The 26860-nt window shown below is 40.2% G+C and overlaps 2 protein-coding genes across 5 annotated transcripts in view; one reads left to right on the forward strand and one right to left on the reverse strand.

Annotated features, from left to right (window-relative positions):
• dlc1 (DLC1 Rho GTPase activating protein) overlaps positions 1-26860 on the reverse strand; it is a 216692-nt gene that overhangs the window by 99428 nt on the left and 90404 nt on the right. The gene's annotated exons all lie outside the window — the stretch shown is intronic.
• On the forward strand, positions 247-8185 carry LOC130920590 (uncharacterized). Of its 2 annotated transcripts, none has more exons than XR_009064190.1 (2): positions 247-6765; positions 7048-8185. XR_009064190.1 is itself a non-coding variant. In XM_057843912.1 (2 exons), exon 2 carries the CDS (start codon positions 839-841, stop codon positions 6569-6571), a length of 5733 nt encoding a protein of 1910 aa, XP_057699895.1. In that variant the 5' UTR covers positions 314-388; positions 671-838; the 3' UTR covers positions 6572-7036. The 2 variants fall into 2 exon arrangements, 1 of the variants encoding a protein (XP_057699895.1); XM_057843912.1 differs by lacking the exon at positions 7048-8185 and having other exon boundaries at positions 314-388; positions 671-7036.

A 26860-nucleotide genomic window follows, 5' to 3' on the forward strand; every position in this document is an offset into this window, starting at 1 on the left:
AGGAGGTACCGTAGCTAGAAGCAAATGATGCTTTCACGGATATGTGGTACAAAATTTGCCGTGAGAATCGCTGATAAGAGCAGCGCATTTTATGTAGGGTCCAAGAATTTCAGCCATCCAAACTTTGAAATGCACGAAAAAAACAGAGCATGTGGCAATTAAGCAAACTATCGATGTCAGGCAGCACCCCACTCGCCCTATGGACAAGTGGCGGAATAAAGTTAATGAAGAGCAGCGCTGTGATGGTTTGTTCAATTGTATTTGTCAAATAATGACCTCTGGTGGCGGCTTTGGGTGTAGTTGAATTCCTGCCTTTCTTTTCCTATGAAGCAGACGTGTCTAACAATGCTAAAGGACAGCTACGTTCTGGTTCGACCCACATGAGGCTGTAAGTTGTTTCAATGAATGTATGTTGGTGTGTGTATTTGTCGTTAAGCGGGGAGATATTGTTTGTATAGTTATATTTAGCGTTTTACGAGGAGAGAAGGGAGAACACGTTAGCATTTTTAGCATCAAAGCTAGCGGACTTTTGTATACAAATGGTGCAGATTTAATTTACTAAATGTATATATTGATTGAATGGAAGGGACATTTGGCGACTTTGTTTTGTGTGAAATATTTAGTATTGATATGTACGTCATTTTCAACATTTTTGTATGTGTGTTTTCAGTTTTACGAATTCATCAAGAGTGAGGAAGTAAAGACTTCAAAATCCACTTTTGCCTCGTTGTGCTGTCTGTCTAGCTAAACAGGCTCACGTTTAGTGAGGACAGAACAGTAAAAAGCCTCATTATCAACAGTTGGAGCCAGAAGCTGTTACTCCAAGCATAAAGACATAATGTTGAAGCAAGTGGACGCTCAATCGCAAAGTCAGCAGAGAAGCTGCTCACCAAGTAGTCAAGGTGAGTTATGGGAAACAAGGTCTCGTTGCTCCAGATCCTCAAAGCAGTCTACAAGGTCATCAGCAAGCGTTGCAGCCCTCAAAGCGCGAGCCAAAGCTGGGGCTGCACAAGCGCAGTTGGCTTTTGCAGAAGAGGAAGCTGAAGCCATGAAGCAACAGGCTCAAATCCAAGCTCAACTTCATGTACTGAAGGTGAAGAAGGAGGCAGCAGCTGCATCAGCAGAAGCGGACATCCTGGAAGCAGCAATTCAGCAGGAAGAAGCACAACCACTTTGTCATCCATCATCCATCGACTTTGTGGACTCTAAACAAAAGGTTCAAAATTATATCGACAGTCAAGTAATCCAGCCAGTACAACACCCAGTCCCATGCTGGAACCCCTTCCACCAAATTGACAACTCAAGCATTCAACCTCAACCATTACCTCAACAAAATTCCCACACTTTCAACTGCATATCATCACCTATTCCTGGCGCTACATCTCCAGCTCCAATTCACCAGTATCAGCCACTCAGTTCATCTCTTCCCCACCCTCAGCAGAAAACAAATGTAAGTGATGTAGCAAAATATCTGATGAGACGTGAACTTGTAACAGGCACCATGCAGAGATTCGACGATGATCCACAAAATTATCGCAGCTGGAAATCATCTTTTGTGAACATCACTAAAGACCTAGCTCTGTCAGACAAAGAAGAGCTAGATCTTCTACTGAAATGGCTTGGGCCCAAGTCAACTGAACAAGCAAAGAGAATCAGTGCAGCTCAAGTCAATAACACAACTTCTGCGCTCAAAATGGTTTGGCAGCGACTAGAAGAAACGTTTGGTGCACCTGAGGTAATTGAGCATGCCCTCTTTAAGAAAATTGAGGACTTTCCTAGAATTGCGTCTAGAGAAAATACTAAGCTAAGAGAGCTGGGGGATCTCTTAATGGAACTTGAACTTACAAAAGCAGAAGGTCATTCTCCAGGGTTAGCCTTTCTAGACACCGCCAGGGGTGTCAATCCCATTTTGGAGAAGTTGCCATATTCACTACAAGAAAAGTGGATTTCATATGCATCTAAATACAAACTAGATCATGGTGTCATATTTCCACCATTTTCAGTCTGTTCTAGATTTGTGCAAGAGCAAGCACGCATAAGAAATGACCCAAGTTTTTCATTTCTTTCAGCAACTCAGTTCAAGTTTGATAAACAAGTTAAAAGCAGCACTCGCCCAATGATATCCGTGAAAAAGACTGAAATTGCTGTAGACACTGAGTTAAAAGAGGTATGTGAAGAGCCAGACAAACAATGTCCGTTGCATAACAAGCCACACCCCCTCAGAAGATGTCGCACTTTTCTCACCAAGCCTCTTGATGAGAGAAAGGCGTACCTGAAAGAGAAAGGCATATGCTTCAGGTGCTGTGCGTCAACCAAACACCAAGCGAAAGACTGTACTATTAAAGTCACATGCAAAGAATGTCAGAGTGAAAGACACAATACAGCTCTTCATCCAGGTCCTCCTTCAACCGACATCAAACCGTCTTCAGAGGCGCGTCAGCACGGCGGGGAGACCGAGTCAAGTCTACAACCCGTTTCCGCTACCACAATGTGCACCGAGGTATGTGGGGAACAACGTAGTCCTAGATCTTGTGCGAAGATATGTTTAGCTAAAGTTTATCCAGCAGGCCAACGAGAAAAGGCTATAAACTTGTATGCTGTCATGGACGAACAAAGTAACCAATCCCTTGCTCGTTCAGACTTTTTTGACATCTTCAGAGTATACGGAAGCAGAGAGATTTATACTCTGAAGACATGTTCAGGTGTCATGGAAGTGAGCGGGAGGAAAGCCAAAGACTTTATTATTGAGTCAATAGATGGTCGTGTAAAAGTGCCACTTCCTCCTATGCTAGAATGTGACATGATCCCAGAAGATCGTTCTGAGATACCTGCACCAGAAGTCACACAACACTATCCACATTTAAAGGCACTCTCACACAAAATCAGTCCTGTAGATCCAAACGCACAGATCCTCTTGCTGCTCGGTAGAGACATCCTGAGGTTGCACAAAGTGAGAGAGCAATGTAATGGTCCCAGTAATGCACCATTCGCGCAGCGCCTTGACCTAGGCTGGGTCATCGTGGGTGATGTATGTGTAAATGGAGTGCACAAACCAGTCTCTATTACAGCATACAAAACAAACACCTTGTTCAATGGACGGCCATCATATCTCGATGCCTGCACAAATGTCCTACAAGTCAAAGAAAAAAAGGTAACCAACGTAAAAGATGACATGCACAGCTTCACAGACACTTATCAAATAAAACGATCAGACAATCTTGGGGATACAATCTTCGTCAAAGGAGAGGATGATGAAATGTTGGCACCGTCACAACAAGATGCAGAATTTCTCAAAATAATGCAAAATGAAATGTACCAGGATGAGACAAACAATTGGGTTGCACCGCTTCCATTTGTTACACCCAGACAGCGTCTACCAAACAACAGACAACAAGCTTTAAAGAGACTTTACACACTCAAACGTAGTCTTGACAAAAAGCCTGAAACAAGAGAGCACTTTGTACAGTTCATGCAAAAAATCTTAAACAACCAGCAAGCAGAAACCGCACCTCCCTTGCAACCTGAGGAAGAGTGCTGGTACCTCCCAATGTTCGGGGTGTACCACCCTCAAAAACCCCATCAAATTCGTGTGGTTTTTGATTCAAGTGCCAAACATGAGGGTGTAGCGTTGAATGATGTCCTCTTAAGCGGCCCAGATCTTAACAATGCGTTACTAGGAGTGCTCATCAGATTCCGTAAGGAGCCTATTGCAGTAACGGCAGATGTGGAACAAATGTTCTACTGCTTCAAAGTGCGAGAAGATCATCGCAATTTCCTGCGATTCCTTTGGCACAAAGACAATGACGTCGCAAAGGAAATTATTGAGTACCGCATGAAAGTGCATGTGTTTGGAAATCGTCCGTCTCCCTCTGTTGCAATCTACGGATTACGCAAAGCTGCTGGGGTAGGAGAAACGGAATATGGCAAAGAAGCATCACAGTTTGTTATCAGAAATTTTTATGTGGACGATGGTCTGGTCTCACTCCCGACAGAACTTGAAGCGATCACGCTCCTGCAAAACACTCCGAAAATGTTGGCTGTGTCAAACTTGCGCCTACATAAATTTGCTTCTAATAGCAGCAAAGTCATGGAGGCGTTTCCAACAAGCGACTTGGCAAAAGACATTAAAAGCCTAAACCTAGACAATGACCCGTTGCCTGTTCAGAGAAGTTTAGGCATCAGCTGGAGTCTTGAATCTGACACTTTCACCTTCCACGTGAGCAAAGAGAAAAAACCCTTCACCAAAAGAGGCATACTATCCACTGTCAATAGTTTGTATGACCCCTTGGGGTTTGTTTCGCCTATAACTGTACAGGGAAAAGCACTCATCCGAGAATTCACCTTGGAACCATGCGACTGGGATGACCCCTTGCCTGCAAACAAAGAGAGATTGTGGACTGCATGGAAGGATTCACTTCTCGAGGTAGAGAACATACACATTCCTAGGTCGTATGTACCACAGTCTATGTCCTCAACACAGCACAGAGAACTTTGTGTTTTCAGCGATGCTTCATCTACAGCAATAGCAGCAGTTGCTTACATTCAAGTTAAAAATGACCATGGACAGTATTTCAGTGGATTTGTCATGGGAAAATCCAAACTAGCACCGAGACCAGCGCACACAATCCCACGTTTAGAACTGTGCGCAGCTGTCCTCGCTGTAGAAATGGCAGAGCTCATATGCCAAGAAATCGACATTAAGCTCCATGATGTCAGGTTCTACACTGACAGTAAGATTGTGCTAGGTTACATCTATAACATCTCAAGAAGGTTTTATGTCTATGTATCAAACAGAGTCTCAAGAATCAGAAAGTCATCTGTACCATCGCAGTGGCATCATGTTTCATCGGAAAACAACCCGGCAGACATTGCCACACGTCCAATAGCAGCGCTATTGCTACCACAAACCTACTGGTTCACAGGCCCACCTTTCCTGAACAAAGACCTGTCACAGTTTCCTCCCATGGAAGATAACAGCAACTTCAAACTAATCGAACCGGAACAAGACGTCGAGGTTCGACCGGAAGTCAATGTCTGTGCTACCCAAGTGAGCTTCAAACATCTCAGCCCACACCGCTTTGAAAGATTCTCATCGTGGAAACATCTAATAAGAGGCATGGCAAAACTCATTGCAGTCGTCAGAAACAAATCCAAAACTGCAGACAAAAAAAGTACAAATCTACAAACTCAAGCAAAACTGTCAGTCATTGCAAGTGTTCAACGAAATGCATTCAAAGAGGAAATGACAAAGCTTAAAAAAGGAGAGCATATCGCAAAAACAAGTCCCTTGTGGAATTTAAACTCATTCATAGACTCAGAAGGACTGTTAAGAGTGGGAGGTCGAACATCTCTTGCCAATCTTCCATATGATGAAAAGCACCCACTGATACTCCCTAAAAGGCATCATGTGTCAACTTTGCTTGTGAGATATTACCACCAAGATGTCGCTCATCAAGGTCGTCACCTCACCGAGGGAGCACTTCGATCTGCAGGTGTCTGGATAATTGGCGCAAGAAAACTTGTCTCAAGTGTCATTTATCAATGTGTCACATGTCGCAAACTTAGGGGTAAGCCTGCTGAACAGAAAATGGCCAACTTGCCCGAAGACCGTCTTACAATCGAGCCTCCTTTCACAAGGGTAGGTCTAGATGTTTTTGGGCCCTGGACTGTTGTCACCCGCAAAACAAGAGGCGGTAGCGCTGACAGCAAACGTTGGGCAGTTTTGTTCAGCTGTCTGGGCACCCGCGCAGTTCACATAGAAGTCATAGAATCTATGTCTACATCAAGTTTTATTAATGCATTACGAAGGTTTTTCGCAGTCAGGGGTCCTGCCAAAGTTTTGAGGTCAGACCGTGGCACTAACTTTATAGGTGCTTGTAAAGAGTTGAAAATAAGCACCGATGACTCTGAGATTCAAGATTACTTGAGCAAAGAAGGCTGCACATGGACTTTCAACACACCTTATTCATCGCATATGGGAGGCTCATGGGAAAGAATGATAGGCATCGCCCGTCGCATTCTTGATGCCATGCTATTGCAAGCAGGTCCTACTCGCCTCACACACGAAGTTCTGACAACGCTCATGTCAGAAGTTATGGCTATCATGAATTGCCGACCATTAGTTCCCATCACCACTGATTCAGAGACACCAACAGTTTTGACGCCATCCATGCTCCTAACCCAAAAGAAAGGTGCTGCTCCTGCTCCAGAAGGTACGTTCGACATCAAGGACATGTACAAAAAGCAATGGAAGCATGTTCAAAGTCTTGCAGATGCCTTTTGGAAACGCTGGAGACAAGAATATCTGACAGCTCTTCAAGTAAGAAAGAAATGGACTCAGGACAAGGACAATATCACAGAAGGAGATGTCGTCTTAGTTAAAGATGAACTACTGAAACGCAACGAATGGCCCATCGGACTCATTACAAAGTGCATCCCAAGTGAAGACAAAAGAATCCGAAAAGTGGAAGTACGAGTTGTCAAGCAAGGGACTCCGCGTGTCTATTTGCGACCAATAAACCAACTGATTTTGTTACTCCCTCGTCATAGTGAAACAAAAAAGACTGATTAAGTTTATACATTTTGTGGTATAAAGTATTTATACCAGACGGGGAGTGTGATGGTTTGTTCAATTGTATTTGTCAAATAATGACCTCTGGTGGCGGCTTTGGGTGTAGTTGAATTCCTGCCTTTCTTTTCCTATGAAGCAGACGTGTCTAACAATGCTAAAGGACAGCTACGTTCTGGTTCGACCCACATGAGGCTGTAAGTTGTTTCAATGAATGTATGTTGGTGTGTGTATTTGTCGTTAAGCGGGGAGATATTGTTTGTATAGTTATATTTAGCGTTTTACGAGGAGAGAAGGGAGAACACGTTAGCATTTTTAGCATCAAAGCTAGCGGACTTTTGTATACAAATGGTGCAGATTTAATTTACTAAATGTATATATTGATTGAATGGAAGGGACATTTGGCGACTTTGTTTTGTGTGAAATATTTAGTATTGATATGTACGTCATTTTCAACATTTTTGTATGTGTGTTTTCAGTTTTACGAATTCATCAAGAGTGAGGAAGTAAAGACTTCAAAATCCACTTTTGCCTCGTTGTGCTGTCTGTCTAGCTAAACAGGCTCACGTTTAGTGAGGACAGAACAAGCGCCATGCACTGACAAACATATTTTTGCTCGCATTTCACAAAGCTAAACATGCACGTTCAATGAGCTCTTATGAGGAGGAGGACATCCCACTTTTACAAAGGCTTGGAGTTAATGTGGGAGCCGCATAATGCCCTTTATTTTGAATTAGTATTGCTTTTATGTTTATTTCTTTACATTTCACTTCAAAGTAATGGCAATTTTGTTGTGCCAGTTGATGTTAATCAGGCATTAATTGTTAATATAATTAATTAAAGGTATTTGGCTCTAACTAAAGCTTGTCATAATTTTATCGCATCAGGCGGGTCGGCTCTCAAGCTCAATGAGGACCAAGTCACATCTCCAGGTCCTCCTCTGAGAACCTGGGCAAAAAAAATATGCTCACCCCTGGTTATAATAATGGACCGGTAAATGGTATCGGCGCCGTCTTTGTTGGTACTCGCCGATACCACCATTTTGGGCCGGATCGGTGCCCCCTGCTGATACTAGTATCGGTATCGGTGCATCTTTAGTATTTATATTTAAGTATTACCTCATTGGCTGCCTGCCACTGACGGCGATAGACATCCAATCCATTTTGGCTGGCAGGACTGAAATGGATTGGATGTCTTTAATTGTTAATGGAAGTGAATGAGTTAAGGACTACAAGCAACAAAATAATCCAGAGGTATAAGTATAACCACCCCTCTTCCCGATATATATATATATATATATATATATATATATATATATATATATATATATATATATATATATACGTAGTAGTATTTACAGTATAGAAACAAACTTTGCAGAACAGCAACATGTCCAGCGACAGCATAAAAGGCAAGAGAATAAAGAACCAAGATAGCTCAGTTTATCATATTGGATGACCAACTTGATTTTTTATGTATGTGTATTCATGCAAAGCAAAAATATTCATAATACATTTGTTTTCAACCTTATTTTGTGCTGCACAACTGAATCTTGCTTGTTTGTAGGTGACCAAATACTTATTTTCCACTCTAATTTGGAAATAAATTCTTTAAAAATCAAACAATGTGATTTTCTGTTTCCCCCCCCCCCCACACATTCTGTCTCTCATGGTTGAGGTTTACCCATGTTGACAATTACAGGCCTCTCTAATATTTTCAAGTGGGAACTTGCACAATTAGTGGTTGACTAAATACTTATTTGCCCCACTGTATAAGACTGGACTATAAGTGGCAGGTTTCAAAGGGGAGGGAAAAAGTAGCGACTTATAGTATGAAAATTATGGTATTCCAAACGGTGGAGAAGTTTGAGAACAAATCTATTAACTTTTTTGTGACTTAACTGTCACAGAATCCACCTCTTATTGACTCGATGATTTTCTCATTTAAGTATGCAACTTGTATTCATGTAAAACAGACAAAGAAGCAGCCTTGCTCACGATAGCGCTCATAGAATTTCTGCTGACGGAGCAAAGGTGTTGGCTAGACAGTCTCGAAAATCTGCGGTGCAAAATCAGACATTCTCAAGCAACGGGGCAGGAGCAAATTCCACAATGTGAGCAAATATTTGTGCACACCACTTTAGACTCTCAGCAGTGCTGAATCGAGGCTTCAACGAGTATCAGCACTGCAAGGATCTGCGCCCCGTTGCAGTGAATTGTCAGTGGGTACTTAAGCAGGTTAGTTTTTCCAGCTTCTATCTGGATGTCTGGGTTCTTGAGGGAGTGGAGAGTGGCCGAAATTCTATGCCTAACAATCACATCACCTTCCAGTCCGAGTAAAGAAATGGCTGCCTGACCGGACAATAAGATGTCAAGAGCAGGCATCAAGAGGGCTTCTGGTGGTATTGCTGAAGAGGTGCTTGACATCTCACTTGAGGATGACAGGGACAGAAACGGAATTTGGGTCTCTTGAAAGGCACTATGTAAACCCACATTCAGTGGTATTATTTTGCTTTCGAACTAAAAGCCAAAATTTTCTTTCTCTAAAGAACAATTGTCAGATTCAAATCTCAATGGCTAGATCGTGACAACTAAATACATTAACAATGACTGTGTGTATCTAACCATATAAAGAGGTGATTGTCAGAGGTGGGTAGTAACGTGTTACATTTACTTCGTTACATTTACTTGAGTAACATTTTGAGAAAAATTTACTTCTAAGAGTAGTTTTACTGAGCCATACCTTTTACTTTTACTTGAGTAGATTCGTGAAGAAGAAACGCTACTCTTACTCCACTACTTTGGGCTACACTAGTCGTAACATTTTCCCTCTTTATTCCAAATATTAGATTTTTCTTTTTTTTTGCCAGAGACGCCAACAGCTTGCCGTTCTATGATCACGCTAGCTTGTTCAATCACGTGGCATCTTTAAAGCACCGTGAAAACGGAAGTATTTGGCATAGAGTGCTGCCCTCACTATAACTCGGAAGCGTGGATAAACCTCTCTCCGTTTTTATTTGGCTCCGATTGACCACGGAAAACCGGAGATATGGTCCTTTTAATTTCATAATCTTAACTATGAAGGAACTATTCACTATTCAAACGAGGAACTATTTTCTCCACGGCAGGGCACTCATGCTCTTTGGACGAATAATGCTTCATTTCTGTTTTTTTTTTCTTCTTGACGGAATTCAATTCAATTATGTAATGGGTTATTGTACAGTATCATTATAACAACGGTTCATATAGATATTGTAAGTTTGTGCTGAGAGAGAAAAAAATACCATTAGAAAAAAAAAATTAAATATGTAAGCAGTTACTCAAAATGTTACTCATTACTTAACTATTCTTTTCACAAAATACTTTTTTTTTTTTTTTACTTGTACATGAGTACATTTTTGGATGATAATTACTTTTACTTGAGTAATATTATTTTGAAGTAACGCTACTCTTACTTGAGTCAAATTTTTGGCGACTCGATCCACTTCTGGTGATTATGTACATTGACCGGCCACTTTATTAGGTACACCATGCTAGTAACGGGTTGGACCCCGTTTTGCCTTCAGAACTGCCTCAATTCTTTGTGGCATAGATTCAACAAGGTGCTGGAAGCATTCCTCAGAGTGTTAGGTCCATATTGACATGATGGAATCACACAGTTGGCACCCCAGGCCTTCCCACCCTTCACCTACTTGGACATGAACTGATCCAATACACTCAAATTACTATATGTTAAATCTCCATGGCAATCAATGACTTTCGAACGAAATGTGTTAGACTATCACTGGACTGATCCAGAACATGCTGCTTGTGCGACCTAGGTGGCAGGGGGACGGCTTCCCGATAAGCTTCTGCTTTTTTCCGTCTCCCTTGTCATGTCTGTTTTCATCTTCTTTGGATAAACAAACTTACGCGATGATTTCCTTCTTTTCTTTCTTTTCTTGTGATTTTGATTTTAATGCTGATGATGATGATGACTGACAATAAATTTAATTCAATTCAATTCAATTTGAGTGACTTTGAAAGGGGCATGGTTGTTGGTGCCAGAAGGGCTGGTCTGAGTATTTCAGAAACTGTTGATCTACTGGGATTTTCACGCACAACCATCCCTAGGGTTTACAGAGAATGGTCCGAAAAAGAAAAAATATCCAGTGAGCGGCAGTTCTGTGGGCGGAAATGCCTTGTTGATGCCAGAGGTCAGAGAAGAATGGCCAGACTGCTTCGAGCTGATAGAAAGGCAACAGTGACTCAAATAACCACCCGTTACAACCAAGGTAGGCAGAAGAGCATCTCTGAACGCACAGTACGTCGAACTTTGAGGCAGATGGCCTACAGCAGCAGAAGACCACGCCGGGTGCCACTCCTTTCAGCTAAGAACAGGAAACTGAGGCTACAATTTGCACAAGCTCATCAAAATTGGACAATAGAAGATTGGAAAAACGTTGCCTGGTCTGATGAGTCTCGATTTCTGCTGTGACATTCGGATGGTAGGGTCAGAATTTGGCGTCAACAACATGAAAGCATGGATCCATCCTGCCTTGTATCAACGGTTCAGGCTGGTGGTGGGGGTGTAATGGTGTGGGGAATATTTTCTTGGCACTCTTTGGGCCCCTTGGTACCAATTGAGCATCGTTGGAAGGCCACAGCCTACCTGAGTATTGTTGCTGACCATGTCCATCCCTTTATGACTACAATGTACCCAACTTCTGATGGCTACTTTCAGCAGGATACTACGCCATGTCATAAAGCTGGAATCATCTCAGACTGGTTTCTTGAACATGACAATGAGTTCACTGTACTCAAATGGCCTCCACAGTCACCAGATCTCAATCCAATAGAGCATCTTTGGGGTGTGGTGGAACGGGAGATTCGCATCATGGATGTGCAGCCGACAAATCTGCACCGTGTGATGCCATCATGTCAATATGGACCAAACTCTCTGAGGAATGCTTCCAGCACCTTGCTGAATCTATGCACAAAGAACTGAGGCAGTTCTGAAGGCAAAAGGGGGTCCAACCCGTTACTAGCATGGTGTACCTAATAAAGTGGCCTGTGAGTGTACATTTGATTGATTATATGATTTTCAGAGTAATACATGACTACTAGCAGTGTTCACTTGAATTACCTTCAAATGGGCATTAAACAAGTTGAATTCATAGTAAGAAATGCTCGTGTCTTGAACAGTTCCTTTATTTACTACAATTATTGATTAATTTTTTTTCCCCACAAGTGTTTGAGATTGTGCTCAACCTTGGAAGTTTTATTACATTTTACAACTAGAAAATTACATCTTTGGGGAAATTGCAATAGAATGTTGTCATCCTGACCATTAAACTCTCATAGTTCACTTTTGGTTGAAATTAGGCAAATCCAAGTCATTTCTCTGTCAATTGTGTACCGCATAAATGCTATTTTTAGACCGCAAGGCTGCGTGACGTCACCGTCGTAAACCAGGAGGGGGTCAACATAGAAGCATGCTTGCATACAACCCATGCTAGTACTGCTTGTTTTCTGCCGGTAAAAAGAACATGTCGAGTAAACACTGCTGCTATGGAACTTGTTGAAACGACTCTAGACATTACGACATATGAAGGATGCTTTCTTCATACGTTTTTTGAAGCCAAAAACTCAGAGGAAAAAATGTGAACAATGGATCAATTTGTGCGGTTGTCCAAAAGACCAGTTTAACGTCAGCAAGGTGAAGCCATTCACCTTCATATGCAGTAAACATTTTGTTGGGGGCCATGGTCCTACAGATGGCCTGCCACAGCCTGCCCCGAAGAGGTAAGCCATTTAGATATTTTTACTTATTTTTTTAGCGTGCAGTTTTGCCGTGTTGCTTCTGTCTGAAAATTAATAACCTAAACAAAATTAAAATGGTTTCTGACTGCCACTGTTTTTACCTTTTCTGTTGTATAGAAACAACTTTAGTAAGGGGGAAGTTTCAATAATTTAATAGAATTAAGATTTGTTATTCATGAAAAAAATGTGTTTGTTGGCTGTCACTGAGTAGTATTTGCGATCGCTACACAAAAATAGCATTATAATTTACCACCAAGAACGGTTGGAGACGTCAGACAACCAGAGGATATAATATATATGAAAGACAGGGCATATGGTGGTAAAGGATAGCTTGTTGAAACAGGAGAATGTCATTGTCAGTAGAATAAGGCAATGCACATAAGAAAAAGGTGTCGATAAAAAAGCTACCTCTGGATCAGGTCGGATCTTTTTCCTGTCGTTTTCAGCCCTCGACACTCATGCCAGCTCTTTAACTGAACATTTGTATGTTCTTCCACATCTTTAGCAGTGAATTTGGCACCAGAGACATCATTTTCGGACAGAATTGGTAGGTTTAGCTCAGTAAACATCTTGTTCGTACTTTTTTTTTTTTTACCCCCATAGCAACAGTAGCTAACGTCATGAATATTAATGAGAAAAGGTGACGTGTTACATGCGGTGCGCTATTTGGGTCACTTCCCGGTGATTTGGGGGTATTTCCAGGTAGTATTTGGTTAAAATAAATAAAAAAAAACAAAACAAAACAAACGCCGATGGAGAGGGTTCTTGTGGGTATTGAGATTCAATGGGTATTGATTTTGCGAGTACTGGTTTATTGTCAATGGGACCTAATGGGGATTTGTTTGTAAGTTGGAACGCGATATATGAATTGGATCCAATAGTGAGCTTGTTGCGCGTCCAATATCGCTGACCATGGCGTGAAAATACTCCAAAGAGTTCAAAGTAACTTTGTAATTGTAATTTTTCAGTGGAATTTTCCCTCAAATCTTCTTCAAAAGGACCAAGGGAATACAATCACCGTATTTTTCGGACTATAAGTCGCAGTTTTTTTTTTTTTTTTCATAGTTTGGCTATGGGTGCGACTTAAATTTTGAAGCGACTTATGTGTGAAATTATTAACATTATTATATAATTTCACATGTTATTTTGGTGTTTTGGAGTCACACTGATTGTTTGGTAAACTTGTTAGCATGGTCTTTATGCTATAGTTGTCTAAATAACTTAATAGGTATGTTACGTTCACATACCGGCCACGTTCGCATTTGGGTGTTCATGCATCATGTAACATTATCATACTGTACACTTATTCAGCATGTTGTTCTCTATTGTATTTTTTTTTATTGTAAATTTCCTTTCAAGATGACATATCTGTTCTATGTGTTGGATGTTATCAAGTAAATTTCCCCCCAAAATGCGACTTCTACTCCGGTGCGACTTATATGTTTTTTTTCCTCTTCGTTGGGCATTTTATGGCTGGTGCGACTTATAGTCCAAAAAATACGGTATCTACTTTATGTGAATTTGTGATCATGCGTGGCCAACAAAGAACATACAGAATCAATTTACTACTTTTGATGTAGTATAATGTGATATACGTAGAGCACCTACACACATACTAAACCTTTATGTTATTCAAAAGATATCTTCGATTGTCAGTTTTTCTTTCCGAGCACTGAACAAATCAGAAATTGGCGATCTATAAAACAGAGATGGGTCTTTTCATGACAGTCAGAAGGTATATTGAAGGACTATATGTGCTAAAAAGAGAAAGTGTGAAAGAGAGGGGGTGCGGTAAAGGAAGCAAAGTAAACAAGTTTGGCGTGAGCTTGCTCGAGTCATTGGGTTTAGCAAAACATTCCAGAGACTTCGAAACAAGCGGCCTTGTGAATGCACAGGGGCAGAAACAAGGGGGCTTTAAATCACTGAACAGGAACCGTGTTGAAGGACTCTAACTCAATCATAAATATCTCAAGAGTGCTCACAGGACCCCATATAAATGACAAGTTAAGTGACTACCATTCACCTATATTATCATGGAACAATCCTTCCAAATAACATGAACACACATTATGAAAAGAGAGTAAAAACTGACATCAGGTCATTGGAGCAGAAAATATAAGCCTTCGGTGTAAAATGTGAGACTCAGATTTCTATCGGAAATATCTATGTCCATCTCGTTTAGGTCCTTGTGAAGACTGAACACGTTTATTGTTCAAGTGTGGCAAGATTCACTCACGAGTGAGCTTCGAGAAAGGTCCACTAAGGCAAACAGATCTATTATAGAAAGCAATGGTGCTGGCCTACTTTTTCACTTTCCTCATGACTAGATGGATGCTGGCGTTACACCGGGGAGACAGTGGAGCTTTTATCTTGCCTTAATAAAATTATAATCTGTTTCTTTTTATAGACACAAACTGAAGAGCCTGTCCTAAATGTGAAAGCATCTTGAAATGTGATTTGCCACTAAGGGAATTGGAGCCTAGAAACAAACATTGTGTTCTGCACAATGTTATTCTAGAAATGCTGACTTCAAAATGGCATTCACACTTGTTTAAATTGTGAAAGAGAACCACAGGATGCACACAGTTGACATTTGTTTTTGAGTAGCAGATTAAGCTCTGAAAAGCTCTTGGAGTAAGAGTATCTTGTTGAGGCTAATTTGCTACATGAGCGCCTGCCGCGCTTTTATTCACCGAGATCTCTGCTGATCTCCCAGCGGTGCGCCCCTTCTGACTTCCTCTTTGGACATCCTTGAGGCGTGAAATGGTCCTGCTGGGTCCCCGTAGCCCCACAATGGACACAAGGACATCTGTGTCATTTAACAGTATGCGAGGCCCGAGCAGACCGGAACATGTCATTGGACCTCCTGCTGAAGCACCCTTGAGTCACGTACAAAAGCCTGGTTTCCACTTCACAATAACACATAGACATAAAGACAACAGTTGTACCAAATGCTACTTGATAGTGAACAAGTCAGCTGTATAACCATTGTGAAAAATTGCAGCTTTTAAACATGCACTATCAGAAAAAAATTACAGGGAGGTTTTAAGCAGTGTTGTTAATAACGGCGTACAGTAAAACGACGTTACTAACTGCGTTATTTTTGTTAGTATTGAGTAATTTAACTCATTACTTTTCCCATCTTTGCAGCGCTGTTACCGTTACTGAGGATGTAAAGGCGTGCGTTACTCTGTTGATTCAATGACGAGAGAAATGTCTGAGGGACACGGAGATAGCAGAGCGGGAGAGGGGACGAGGGCAAGGGGGTTGTAACGCTGATGCAAACACGATGCTAGGTGTTTCGGAGCGTTAGCATAGCATTCGCATTCTCGCTAGCATTAGCATTTAGTGTCGCGAGCGTCATATTAAACGCTCGGGAAGCTTTTTACAAACACTTCGTGGCGTTCAGGTGGGTACAATTAATTGAAAATAATGGACTGTTTTACTGTTCAGTATGCATTGCCATCACCATTGTCCTTGTAGATGCTACAAAATAATAATAAGTTGTTTGTTTTTATTTCCTAAACTTTTCTTGAATGACGTATCCATAAACCGTGTGTGATTTTTTTTTTTTTTTTTTTAAATCAAAACAACTACAGCACAGATAGAAGAGGAAAGAGATTCAAGCCTCGCCTCCATATTGGAAAATATATCTGTATATACAGTGCTATGAAAAACGTATCTCAACCTTTTGGAATTTCTCACATTTCTGCATAAAATCCCCATCAAATGTGATCTGATCTTTGTCAAAATCACACAGATGTAAAAACACTTTCTGCTTTAACAAAAAAACACCCAACATTTATAGGTTTTTATATTTTAATGAGCATAGCATGCAAACAATGACAGAAGGGGGAAAATAAGTAAGTGAACCCTCTGCCAAAGGAGACTTAAACAGCAATTGAAACCAATTTTTACTAAATAATTTAAGTCAAGTGTGTGACCAATCACTGATGAGTGGTTTAAAGCTGCCCAGCCCACTATAAAACACACACCTGGTAAGAATTGTTTTGATGAGAAGCATTGTCTGATGTGCATCATGGCTCGGTCAAAAGAGCTGTCTGAAAACCTGCGATCAAGGATTATTGATTTGTTTAAAGTTGGGGAACGATACAAAACCATCTCTAAAAGTCTGAATGTTCATTAATCGACAGTCAGAGAAGTTGTCTACAAATGGAGAGAGTTTGGCACTGTTGATTCTGTCCCATGGAGTGGCCGTCCACCAAAGATGACGCCAAGAGTTCAGTGCAGAAATTTCAGAAAGGTAAAAAAGAACACTAGAGTGTCTGCTAAAGACTTACAGAAATCACTGGCACAGTCCAATATCTCTGTGCGCACATCAACTATATGTAAAATTATGGCCATCAATGGTCTTCATGGGAGGACCCACTGCTGTCTAAAAAAAACATTGTTGCTTGTTTAATTTTCGCAAAAAGGCACTTGGACACTCCACAGATATTTTGGCAAAATATTTTGTGGACTGATGAAACAAAAGTTGAATTGTTTGGGAGTAACCCACAACGTCATGTGTAGAGAAAAAATGGAACAGCTCAACAACATCAACACCTCAACCCCACCGTGAAGCATGGTGGAAGGAGCATCATGATTTGGGGCTGTTTTGCTTCCTAAGGGCTTGGACAACTGGCAATCATTAATGGAAGAATGAATTCAAAAGTTTATCTGGATGTTTTGCAGGAAAACCTGAGGTCGTCTGTCAGACAGTTGAAGCTTAAAAGAGGATGGATGCTGCAACAAGACAATGACCAGATTCAGAATATTTAGTGTCATTGTTACAACTACAGCAGTTTTGTAGAGAAGAATGGGCCAAGATTAGTCCTGATCGATGTGCCAGACTGATCTGCAGCTACAGGAAGCATCTGGTTGAAGTTGTTGCTGCCAAAGGGGGGACCACAAAATACTAAATGTGATGGTTCACTTACTTATTTTTCCCCCTTTTGTCATTGTTTGCGTACTATCCTCATTAAAATATGGAAACCTATAAATGTTTGGGTGGTTTTAGTTACAGCAGACACTGTTTTTTCATCTGTGTGATTTTGAAAAAGATCAGATCACATTTGATGGTGATTTTATGCAGAAATGTGTTTTCATACCACTGTATTTAATGTGAAAGACGTTATAGAATGGATCATGTAATAATGTGTAGAGCATGAAAAGTAACGTCAGTTATTTTACCGAGTAACTAATAACGAGATACTAACTCAATTACATTTTGCGAGAATTTGTAACTGTAATTAATTATTTTTTTAAAGTAAGATTAACAACACTGGTTTTAAATACCATTAACACTATCATACCTAATGGATAGGCAGATAAAAGGTTAACCGCAAACTTCTATGAGGAATGCCTCACAAAATATGCCTGAAGCATCCAAACGTTTAATGTTTTCGTTTGCCACATAAGTGGAAAAGTCTTCAAACACTCAAACATACTTGAAATAATATGGAATGTAAATTATTCAGTTTCTTGTCCATGTTTTTCTTTCAAAACACTGTTGAGGCTGCTCTTTCTCTGGAATTATGACTACAAAAAGGCAAAAAGTCTATCTCGGGTTTCAGGGTATTTGGCACTTTTTAAAGATTGACTCGCACACTACTCTGTGTCCGTGATGTTCACAAAAAAACAGCGATTTATGAAAAAATTGGGGGGAAAAGGCAGTGTGAAAGGGGCTATTGAGTAGTATAAACACACAAAGTTTGCCTTATGTTTGGTAAGACTAATTTCATAGAGTGCAATTTGGTATCCACTCAATACAGGGATGGGTGAAATTGGTGAGGTAGCATACACAGAGTACTGAGTCAAACCCAAGCCTAGAATGAAAGCGGACTTATTTGACTTTCATTGACATTTCTCAACCAGTCGCAGTAGACCTCTAATTGTTTTTGGTTTAGCCCTTTGGAACACAAGAGAGCTTGTTACGAACACAAGATGCATTTACTTTGCATGTTGGTTAACATCACTTGGCCCACACGAGGATAAGAGCTCTAGATTTAGCACTGTGGGTAGAATGCATGTGTATTATGGCAAAGCCAAGCCAAGAAGGCTCGAGTAAAATAGAGCATTAAGTGCTGCCATTGATATATGTATATATAAATTAAAATACCCCCCCCCCCCCAAAAAAAACACCCAAAAACAGTAACAATAAAAAAATAAAAATAAACATATCATCAGAGAATAATTTTAATGACCCAAATGTGTGTTCATCCAGCTTTGGCACACTTGTGAAGTTTGAATACTGTCACTGGCAGTTGCATCATGCATGGCTCTCTAAGATTTTACATCATGGTGGGTTCTTCCTGAGTGTTTTAGGAGGGAGCGCCACTGTTGGTGTCTTTGGCAATTAAAAAAAAAAAAAAAAAAAAAATGTAAATGTAAAAAAATGTAGCGATTAGTGTAGCCCAAAGTAGCTGAGTAAGAGTAGCGTTTCTTCACAAATCTATTCAATTAAAAGTATGGCTTAGTAAAATTACTCTTGGAAGTACATTTTTTCCCACAAAGTTTCTCAAGTAAATGTAACAGAGTAAATGTAACGTGTTACTACACACTTCTGCTGATACAGTGGTACCTCTACATACAAAGTTAATATACTCCAGGACAATGTTTGTAAGTCAAAATGTTCCTATGTCGGGCAGGATTTTCCCATAAGAATGCATCATAATTTCATTAATTCGTTTCACAGCCCAAAAACCTACACTAAATCCTTAATAAATACTGCTGGTACTATTACAAATGGCAATTACACATAGCAAAACAAATAAATTATTGATAAAAAAAAATCAGAATAATCAAATAATTATGACAATAATTCCTGTAATAATGTAACGAATCGGGTTTTAATGTGGCGGACGTGTTTTGCGTGCTGTACCTGAACGCACCGCGTGGCTGACGTCACAGACAAGCTGTGCGATTGAGATTTTACTTTCTCTTTTAATGTTTTGTTGAGAACGCCATCAACTGCGGCAGACAGTAGGCGTGTTGTGTTGCACAACTTCTGAAATAAATGATAAAAACCTAAAAACCCTGGCGATTTCTTTGGCGATGTTACCTCAATAATAATTGACACCTTAACTTATAAAGACTGGCAAACGGAGGAGGACTGTGGAGATTGTAGTAGGCCTGAACAATATTGGAAAAAACTATCGTTGTGATTTTTGGGGGGTTTGTGATATTATATTGCCATATTAAAACAAACAAACAAACAAACAAACAAACAAACAAACAAACAAACAAACAAACAAACAAAAACATATACAGTGGGGAGAACAAGTATTTGATACACTGCCAATGGGTTTTCCCATAGGCAGTGTATCAAATACTTGTTGTCCCCACTGTGTATATATATATATACATTGTATATACTGTACATATATATATATATATATATAATTATTTTTTTTTTTTTTAAATAAATTTTCAGGCCTGGCCAGCAACTAAGACATGTTTTTCCACTTTTTCTCCCAAAGTCTGATTTAAAAAAATGTAAGTATATTATATTTTTTAATAAATGGTTTTTAAGCATTTCAAATGTAATAATTATGGTCAGTTTTAAACATTACTGTCCCAGTGAATCATTTTTAAACAACAATAAAGTAATGTAGTAGAAAAATGCTTGGCTTTATTTAATGCTTCTATTTACCTACCATGACTGTGACTCCTGGAGTGAAGTGTAGAAATTACAAACTCCTCAAGATCACTTCTAGCGTTTATTGCCACGACATAACATGTCCGGCTGCCTCGAACGTCTCGACACACACAAATTTGTTCCAGCGTGCGCTTCCTTGCGCAGCAACTATTTGTCAAGTTAAACAATGATAAACGCATGAAACGAATGTGAAGTCGGCTTCCCTGGCAAGATCAAAGTCAACATTGTTAACTTTAATAAGCGAGTGCCACAGTGACTAAGGAACAAAGAGCTGGGAGAGGGAGGGAGGGAGGCTGTGCAAGCGCATGACGTTTGAGAGATAAAAAAACAAAAAACTATTGCACGGCCTTGCGATGGGACTTTTGCGCATGATAACATCGCGATGGTGATGTTTAAACGATATATCGTTCAGGCTTAGATTATAGACATTCTATGGCCGTATTGTTGAGCCAGTTCACGGATGCGCAGCCCATGCTCATATTTTTCTATCACTTCAATCTTCATTTTAATGGTAAACGTCACCTTTTTCCTTGTTTCGCCACCTGCACTAACCTTTTTGGAACCTGTGTTGATTTCTTTCACAAGAAAATCCGCCGTGCGTCCGTCTGCGCCGCTGTCATGTCGTATTTCGAGCATGTCGTCAAATGTAAAAACAAATGGCGAGTCAAATCGATCGTATGTCGAGGTACCACTGTATATGTAAATCCCAGTTCTCACGACTGTCTTTAAATATATTGTAGTGTTTTGACATTTTGAAACAGGTGCAAAAAAGTTGAGGAATATTGGACTAGAGGACATTTTCTCCAGGCAGGGATGATGACAGAGCACATCACCATTTGCTTTTTAGTCACTATCTGTCAGCTAGAGGATACCCTTTGACCTCTTTGAAGGACAGCTTTTTTCAGCCTTGGGTGAAAGTTGATCATTGCACTGTAAATCACTTAAAGTATTAGAGAACACCTAGTGTAAATGGCCTTAATGTGTCTCAGTTGCAAAAAGTATTGAATATGCAAATCGGGTATTTCTCAGAACTTGGCTAATAGAAAACACTGGTAACATCGGAACACAAAAAACGACACAGCTTGCAAACACACACATTGTGTGACAAACGTGACGTCACTAACGAAATGTGCGTACAGAACTCACTATGGTTTTTGTACCTTTGCAATCTGTCGTTAGCTTATTCCTTTCCTGTGAGTTTCAGGTGAAGCTTGTTTCAATTCCTGGCTCCATTAAAGGGATCCTCTATTTTTAAGACAAGTAATTCTTAAAAGATAAATGTTAGTATGAGTTATAATAATTTGATATTAAAACCCCTCTTAATGTTTTTGTTTTAATAAAGTTTGTAAAATTATTTTAAGTGATAGGTCGCCACTCTTGTTACGTCGCAGTGCGTGACGTCACCGGTCCCGTTGCCGAAATTCCAGCGTGTCACTCGTTAGCTTTCCCAACATGTTGTCAGTTCTACCCTTCCTATTTGAACCAGATCTGAAAAGTGAAGAGCAGGACTGTCGGTCGTTCACAAGACGAGCTTTAGGGAAAAATGCGTGCAGCAAATACCTGATAGGACAAAAGTTGGGCAAAACTGGTGATGCGAGAGAGTGCTGTTGGGAACTCCGGTTGGGAGCGAGAGTGTATGCTGTTTTGAACTCTGGTTTTATCAGCAGATATTCAAGGTAAGCGTATGGCGTTTTCAAATTTATCCCAATATAATCATGTAGATTGTTAGCATCCAGAGCTGTCGTGTGCTTTACATACAGTACAGGCCAAGGAGCACACCTTGTGTAATCCATGTCTTGTACATTGTAACGCGTGGTAGCTAGGATATGTATATAAAAGTACCAAAAAGGGGAGAAGCTTCCACTTATGCACATTTATTCCCAAAAAAATAATATTTCTACCTTCACCACTCTTCACTCGGGAGCTCAGCAGTATGCAAACACGCGTTCGCTGACAACTCCAACATTGTTGTAAGGTCCACGTCAGTCACTGCAGCGTGCCATAGTGCTTTAATTATTTAGTATGATTTGGGGAAAACTCCCACGAAGAATAGTCAACATAAAAGATAGCAATACTAATCCAAATCCGCGTTTTTTACTCACTCGAAGATCCAGGAATTAGACCGATCCCATGGCAATGTCGCAGCTGCGATCAGGCCGTCGATTCCACAAAATAGACTGATCCGAAAAGCCGCTGTGGGACCGACGAATCAAAACAATTGACAGATCCGAAACCAATATTGGAGACGCGGTGGGACAGTCGAATCCAGAAAATAGACGGATCCCTTACTTGACTAGGAAAAATGTTCGGGCGCCAGTTGTAATGCATGGTGGGTAGGATACGTGCATACAGGGACCAAAAAGGGGGAGAAGCTTTCACTTATGCACATATATTTACTAAAAATAATAATTCCACCTTGACCACTCACTTCACTCCCCTTGTTTCCATTTGACTGGAAATTGCATCCAAAAGCAGCACATCGTGGCATTTTACTTCGCGAGTTTAGGCAGCAATAAGCAATTGTTGAACACGCTACACATTTGGAAAGATCCCAATTACGTCATCACTGCGAGCCCGCAAACCATGGCGCATACTAACGGTCAAATTATGGACTAAATATTATAAAATATTGCCATTGATTTAACATTTTATGCGTTTCTAACAACATATTTTAGTACAAGAGAACAATTGTGGTTTATTAGAGCCTACATGTATTTAAGTTAGAGGATCACTTTAAAGCTTTTTTGACGCATATTCTGCAAGGTGTAGTCAATGCATGACGGGTATATGGGAGAATCTTATATAATTGATTGGCTAAAATAGCACTGACATTAAAAATGTCCCACAATGGCTATTTTTCCTACTTCTTGGAAATGTTGGCTTTAATTGATCCTTCTCTCCCTATATTATATTTTTTTTCTTTCCCCAAATTGTTAAGATTCTGCTTGGATGCATGTGATCAAAACCGTGTCTTGATCTTTAACAGTCAAATTCCAGAGATTATATACATCAAATAACCACATAGAGTGACCAAGATAAGATTAGAAAATATCAGATTCCGTGTGACTTGGCCTGTTCATGAAAGAACCTCAGTTGGAGTCAGTTAAAACCTAAAAGATCCAATTTGTGTCACTTCAAGCTAGTCCTAGTAAAATAACCTTTGAAGGAAAAGAGCCAGGTCCAATCTTGTACTGCTATGTTGATTTTTAAGAAACCACCGCGATATAGAAAAATAACAAATCATAGGCAAAAGGGGTAAGCACTCATTTGTTATCCTGAGCAATTTTGAAACCGATCAGAGAAGCAAAAAAAGAAACAAGGAATTGGACGGACCTCAAGACAAAGCAAGCACCAACATAGGAATTGCTTTTTAGAGATGGAGGAAAGTCGGGCGGCTGAGAGCATATTATAAATAAGTGATGCTACCGATGTTGGCTTGTTTATATTGCACATCTCATGCACCTTTGTGAGGGACGTGTCTTTGCCCACAGACTTGAAGGGGAAAGATGTATGAAGTGAGGTTCTATTCAAATCTTGTTTGTAGTTTAAACAGCACAATTCAACAATCAACAATCAGTCATTAATGATATCTATCTATCTTGAAAAAGGAAACAAAAGAAAAAAAAATGATTTGACTGGTTCACCCGGAAAAAAAAAACAACAACAAAGGGAATGATTCAAGGGCTGCTTGAAATTTTCAGTGGACAGAATGCACAAAGGCTTGCATGACGGCTGAGTTTTGCCAATGAATACGCTTAGTGTTCTCCGATACATGTTTTCCCCTTGAGCTGTAAACATGCTGAAATATGTGATGTGATCACACGGGCAGCAAGAGTCGAGTCAACAAGGCTATTAGATGATGTCCTGAGGCCACGACGACAGTCTACAATTGATGCAAATGCGTCATTGAGGGTCACAGACCACACACATGACTGCATCACATGCTATGGTTGTAAAATTAAAGCTATTCTATAGCTTAAATACATGACTGTCATATTATCTGCTACCTTCAATGTCTGCAAGTAGCTGCAATTAATTATGAACCATATCCGTGCAGCCTGAAAGACTGAGAAGTGAGAACGACAGCAATAATATTTAAAGGGGAAGTTCAGAATTTTTTAACTCGGGCCTAATCTTCAAGTTAGCGTGGGTTTAATTAGTCGGTGGAGTTGATTTCAACAAATTCCGTGTAGTTTGTTAAGTATTTGTTAGTTTCAGGGCTCCGAAATGTGGCTTAGCTAGTGTGTGTCAATTGGGCCGACTTAGCATGCTAATAAAAACACAACATGCACACAGGAAAATCATCGATGACCCATGCAATCAACAGTGTTGGCTATTTTTCAGGATAAAGTTATTAAAACTTGACATTGCATGTCAATAATTGCAGTATGAACAGCAACATTTGTAATCCAGAAGATGTGCAGAGGAGCAGGGCGGAGTGATATCACATAATTTTTTTTCACCGCTGATGTTTTATGTCGTAGCCAGCCGCAAGTAACCATTTTATATTGTTCCTGGTTCTTCATAGGGAATTTGTGGAAACTTTCCTTAGCCTATTTCTTTTGTCCGTTTCCACAGTGGCTAATGCACATTTCGCCATGTTTTCGGCCAATAATTAACTCAGCAGACTGATGCTGCATTCGACGAAGGTGGGAAGTCAGAGTTTCGAACCTCCGATCTGGAAAAATATCATTGGAACGCCTCCTCTATTTGATCGCTTATGAGAAGGGAGGATTGCTGGAGGTCAAAATGTCTTTTGATGGCCAAAATAAAAAAAAACAACTTCTCGCGATCTTTGCCGTTTACATTCACTTGGAACGCTTTGAGGTCGCAACTGCTACCCTTCGAGCGGGATATGTTCGACTTCCCACCTTCCTCGAATGCAGCGTGAGCACAAGTGACTGAAGAACTCCTCTCTATTGTGGTTGTATTACACATCTAAAAAAAAATAGTCCTGCAGAATGAAATGAATTATGGCAGTTTTTTTGTGGGATTGCTTTGGCCTCATAGGTGTTTTGGAACAATTATCTGCATTTGGAATTTGACTATGTTGGATCTGTTTATCGATCTGTATCGTTTTTTTATTGGCATGCTAAATTGGCCCCATTGACTTGCACTAGCTTAGCCACTCTGGAGCCCTGAAACTAACAAATAACTTGCAAGGTGCACAGAATTTTTTAAAATCAACTCCACCAACTAATTAAACCCCCAGTAACTTGAAGATTAAGCCTAATGTAAAAAATTCTGAACTTCCGCTTCAATACAGTGTTGAATGAATACTTCTCCAGCAATGGAATATTTAAAACTAAACATCAATTTTTTTTTAGCAACATGTAAAACATGTTTGCGGAGGGTGGCTGCTGAGGAGGCAGAACGTCTATGAAATTATGAAATTATATGATTTCGCATTTATACAAAATTAAAGGTTTGTAAACACACTGGTTTGGCTCAGTGGTAGAGTAGTTGTCCCCCAACCCAGAGGTTGTGGGTTCAATTCTCCGCCCTGATGAACTCACCTAAGTGTCCTTGAGCAAGATACTGAACCCCACGTTGCTCCTGGTGCTGCGTCACCAGTAGGTGGATGGCGAGATAGTATAAAGCGCTTTGAGCACCTTGAAAGGTGGAAAAGCGCTATATAAGTATAACACCGTTTACCATCATGAACGTTTCCCACCAGCTACGGGAGTTAACTCCAGCGTGTTTAGTGTGTCTAGCGATGGTAAAACATGTTTTTTTTTCTCTCTGGCAACTGTCTGTGTTGAGAAAGAGAGGGTGTAAATGTAAATATGATACGGGTCATACACACGTGCTTTTTATGGAAAATAATTCTGTTATTTTTGTTCTGATGATAATATTGTTAAACTGTGGGCTTACATTCACTTAAAGGACTCTATTTAAATATTCTATTTAGAATATTTCAGTTTTTTTTTTTTACTTAACATTATACTTACGTTCTAATTTGCTAATAGACCCTACCCACGTGACGTTACAACTCCTTCCTCCTGACTGGTGCCGCCCAATTGTCCGTCAACACATCATGTTTACCTGTTACGGCAACATACATTCCTCCTATTTATGACGTGTTTTTCTGCTCGTTAACATTAATAATCAAAATGGTGAAGGCGTGTGTGGCGGTCGGTTGCAATAACAAAGAAGATAGATGGAGAAGACGGAGAGACTTGAAGTTCTACCGGATTCCGAGAGACCCGGAGAGAAGAGAGCGAGATGGGCTGCTGCAATTCGACGAGAAAACTGGGCTCCAAACGATTACCACAGATTATGTAGTAGTCATTTTATATCTGGTAAGATGCATTTAATATATATTTAGAGGGTTTTGGGCTGACAACCACAATTAAGATCATTGCTAGGCTAATCGCCGACAACATACACGTATGTATGTAGTGAGAGTGCTATCGCTAAACCATATAAACATTAAAAGCCCTAACTCCATTGACAAACAACATGAAATACATTAGACTTGACAGTGGATGTTAGCAATAACAAAAGATTTTGAATTGAAAATTTCGTAACTCACCTTTCCAAGCACAAGATAGATTCCTGCCGAATTTTCGTGGACGAGGACCTGTTTCACCCAACCAGCAACGAAGTATTTATAAGCCTCCAAGCTCTTAAAGTTTTTCAAACTTTCGTGAGAATAGGCTGATTTTGTGTGGACAAGATAGTTGTACATATCAGGGTAGCTAGCAGATGTCAGGCAAATACGGCGGAGACAGCGGGTTGAAAAACATCGATTTAGGCATCAAATATGGATCTGGCGAATGGATAAACTGAAGCTTTTCCACATAACGCCTTTTATGCAACGCATCAAGT

Source organism: Corythoichthys intestinalis, chromosome 8 (assembly GCF_030265065.1).
Source record: "Corythoichthys intestinalis isolate RoL2023-P3 chromosome 8, ASM3026506v1, whole genome shotgun sequence".
In the NCBI taxonomy this organism is placed as follows: domain Eukaryota; kingdom Metazoa; phylum Chordata; class Actinopteri; order Syngnathiformes; family Syngnathidae; genus Corythoichthys; species Corythoichthys intestinalis.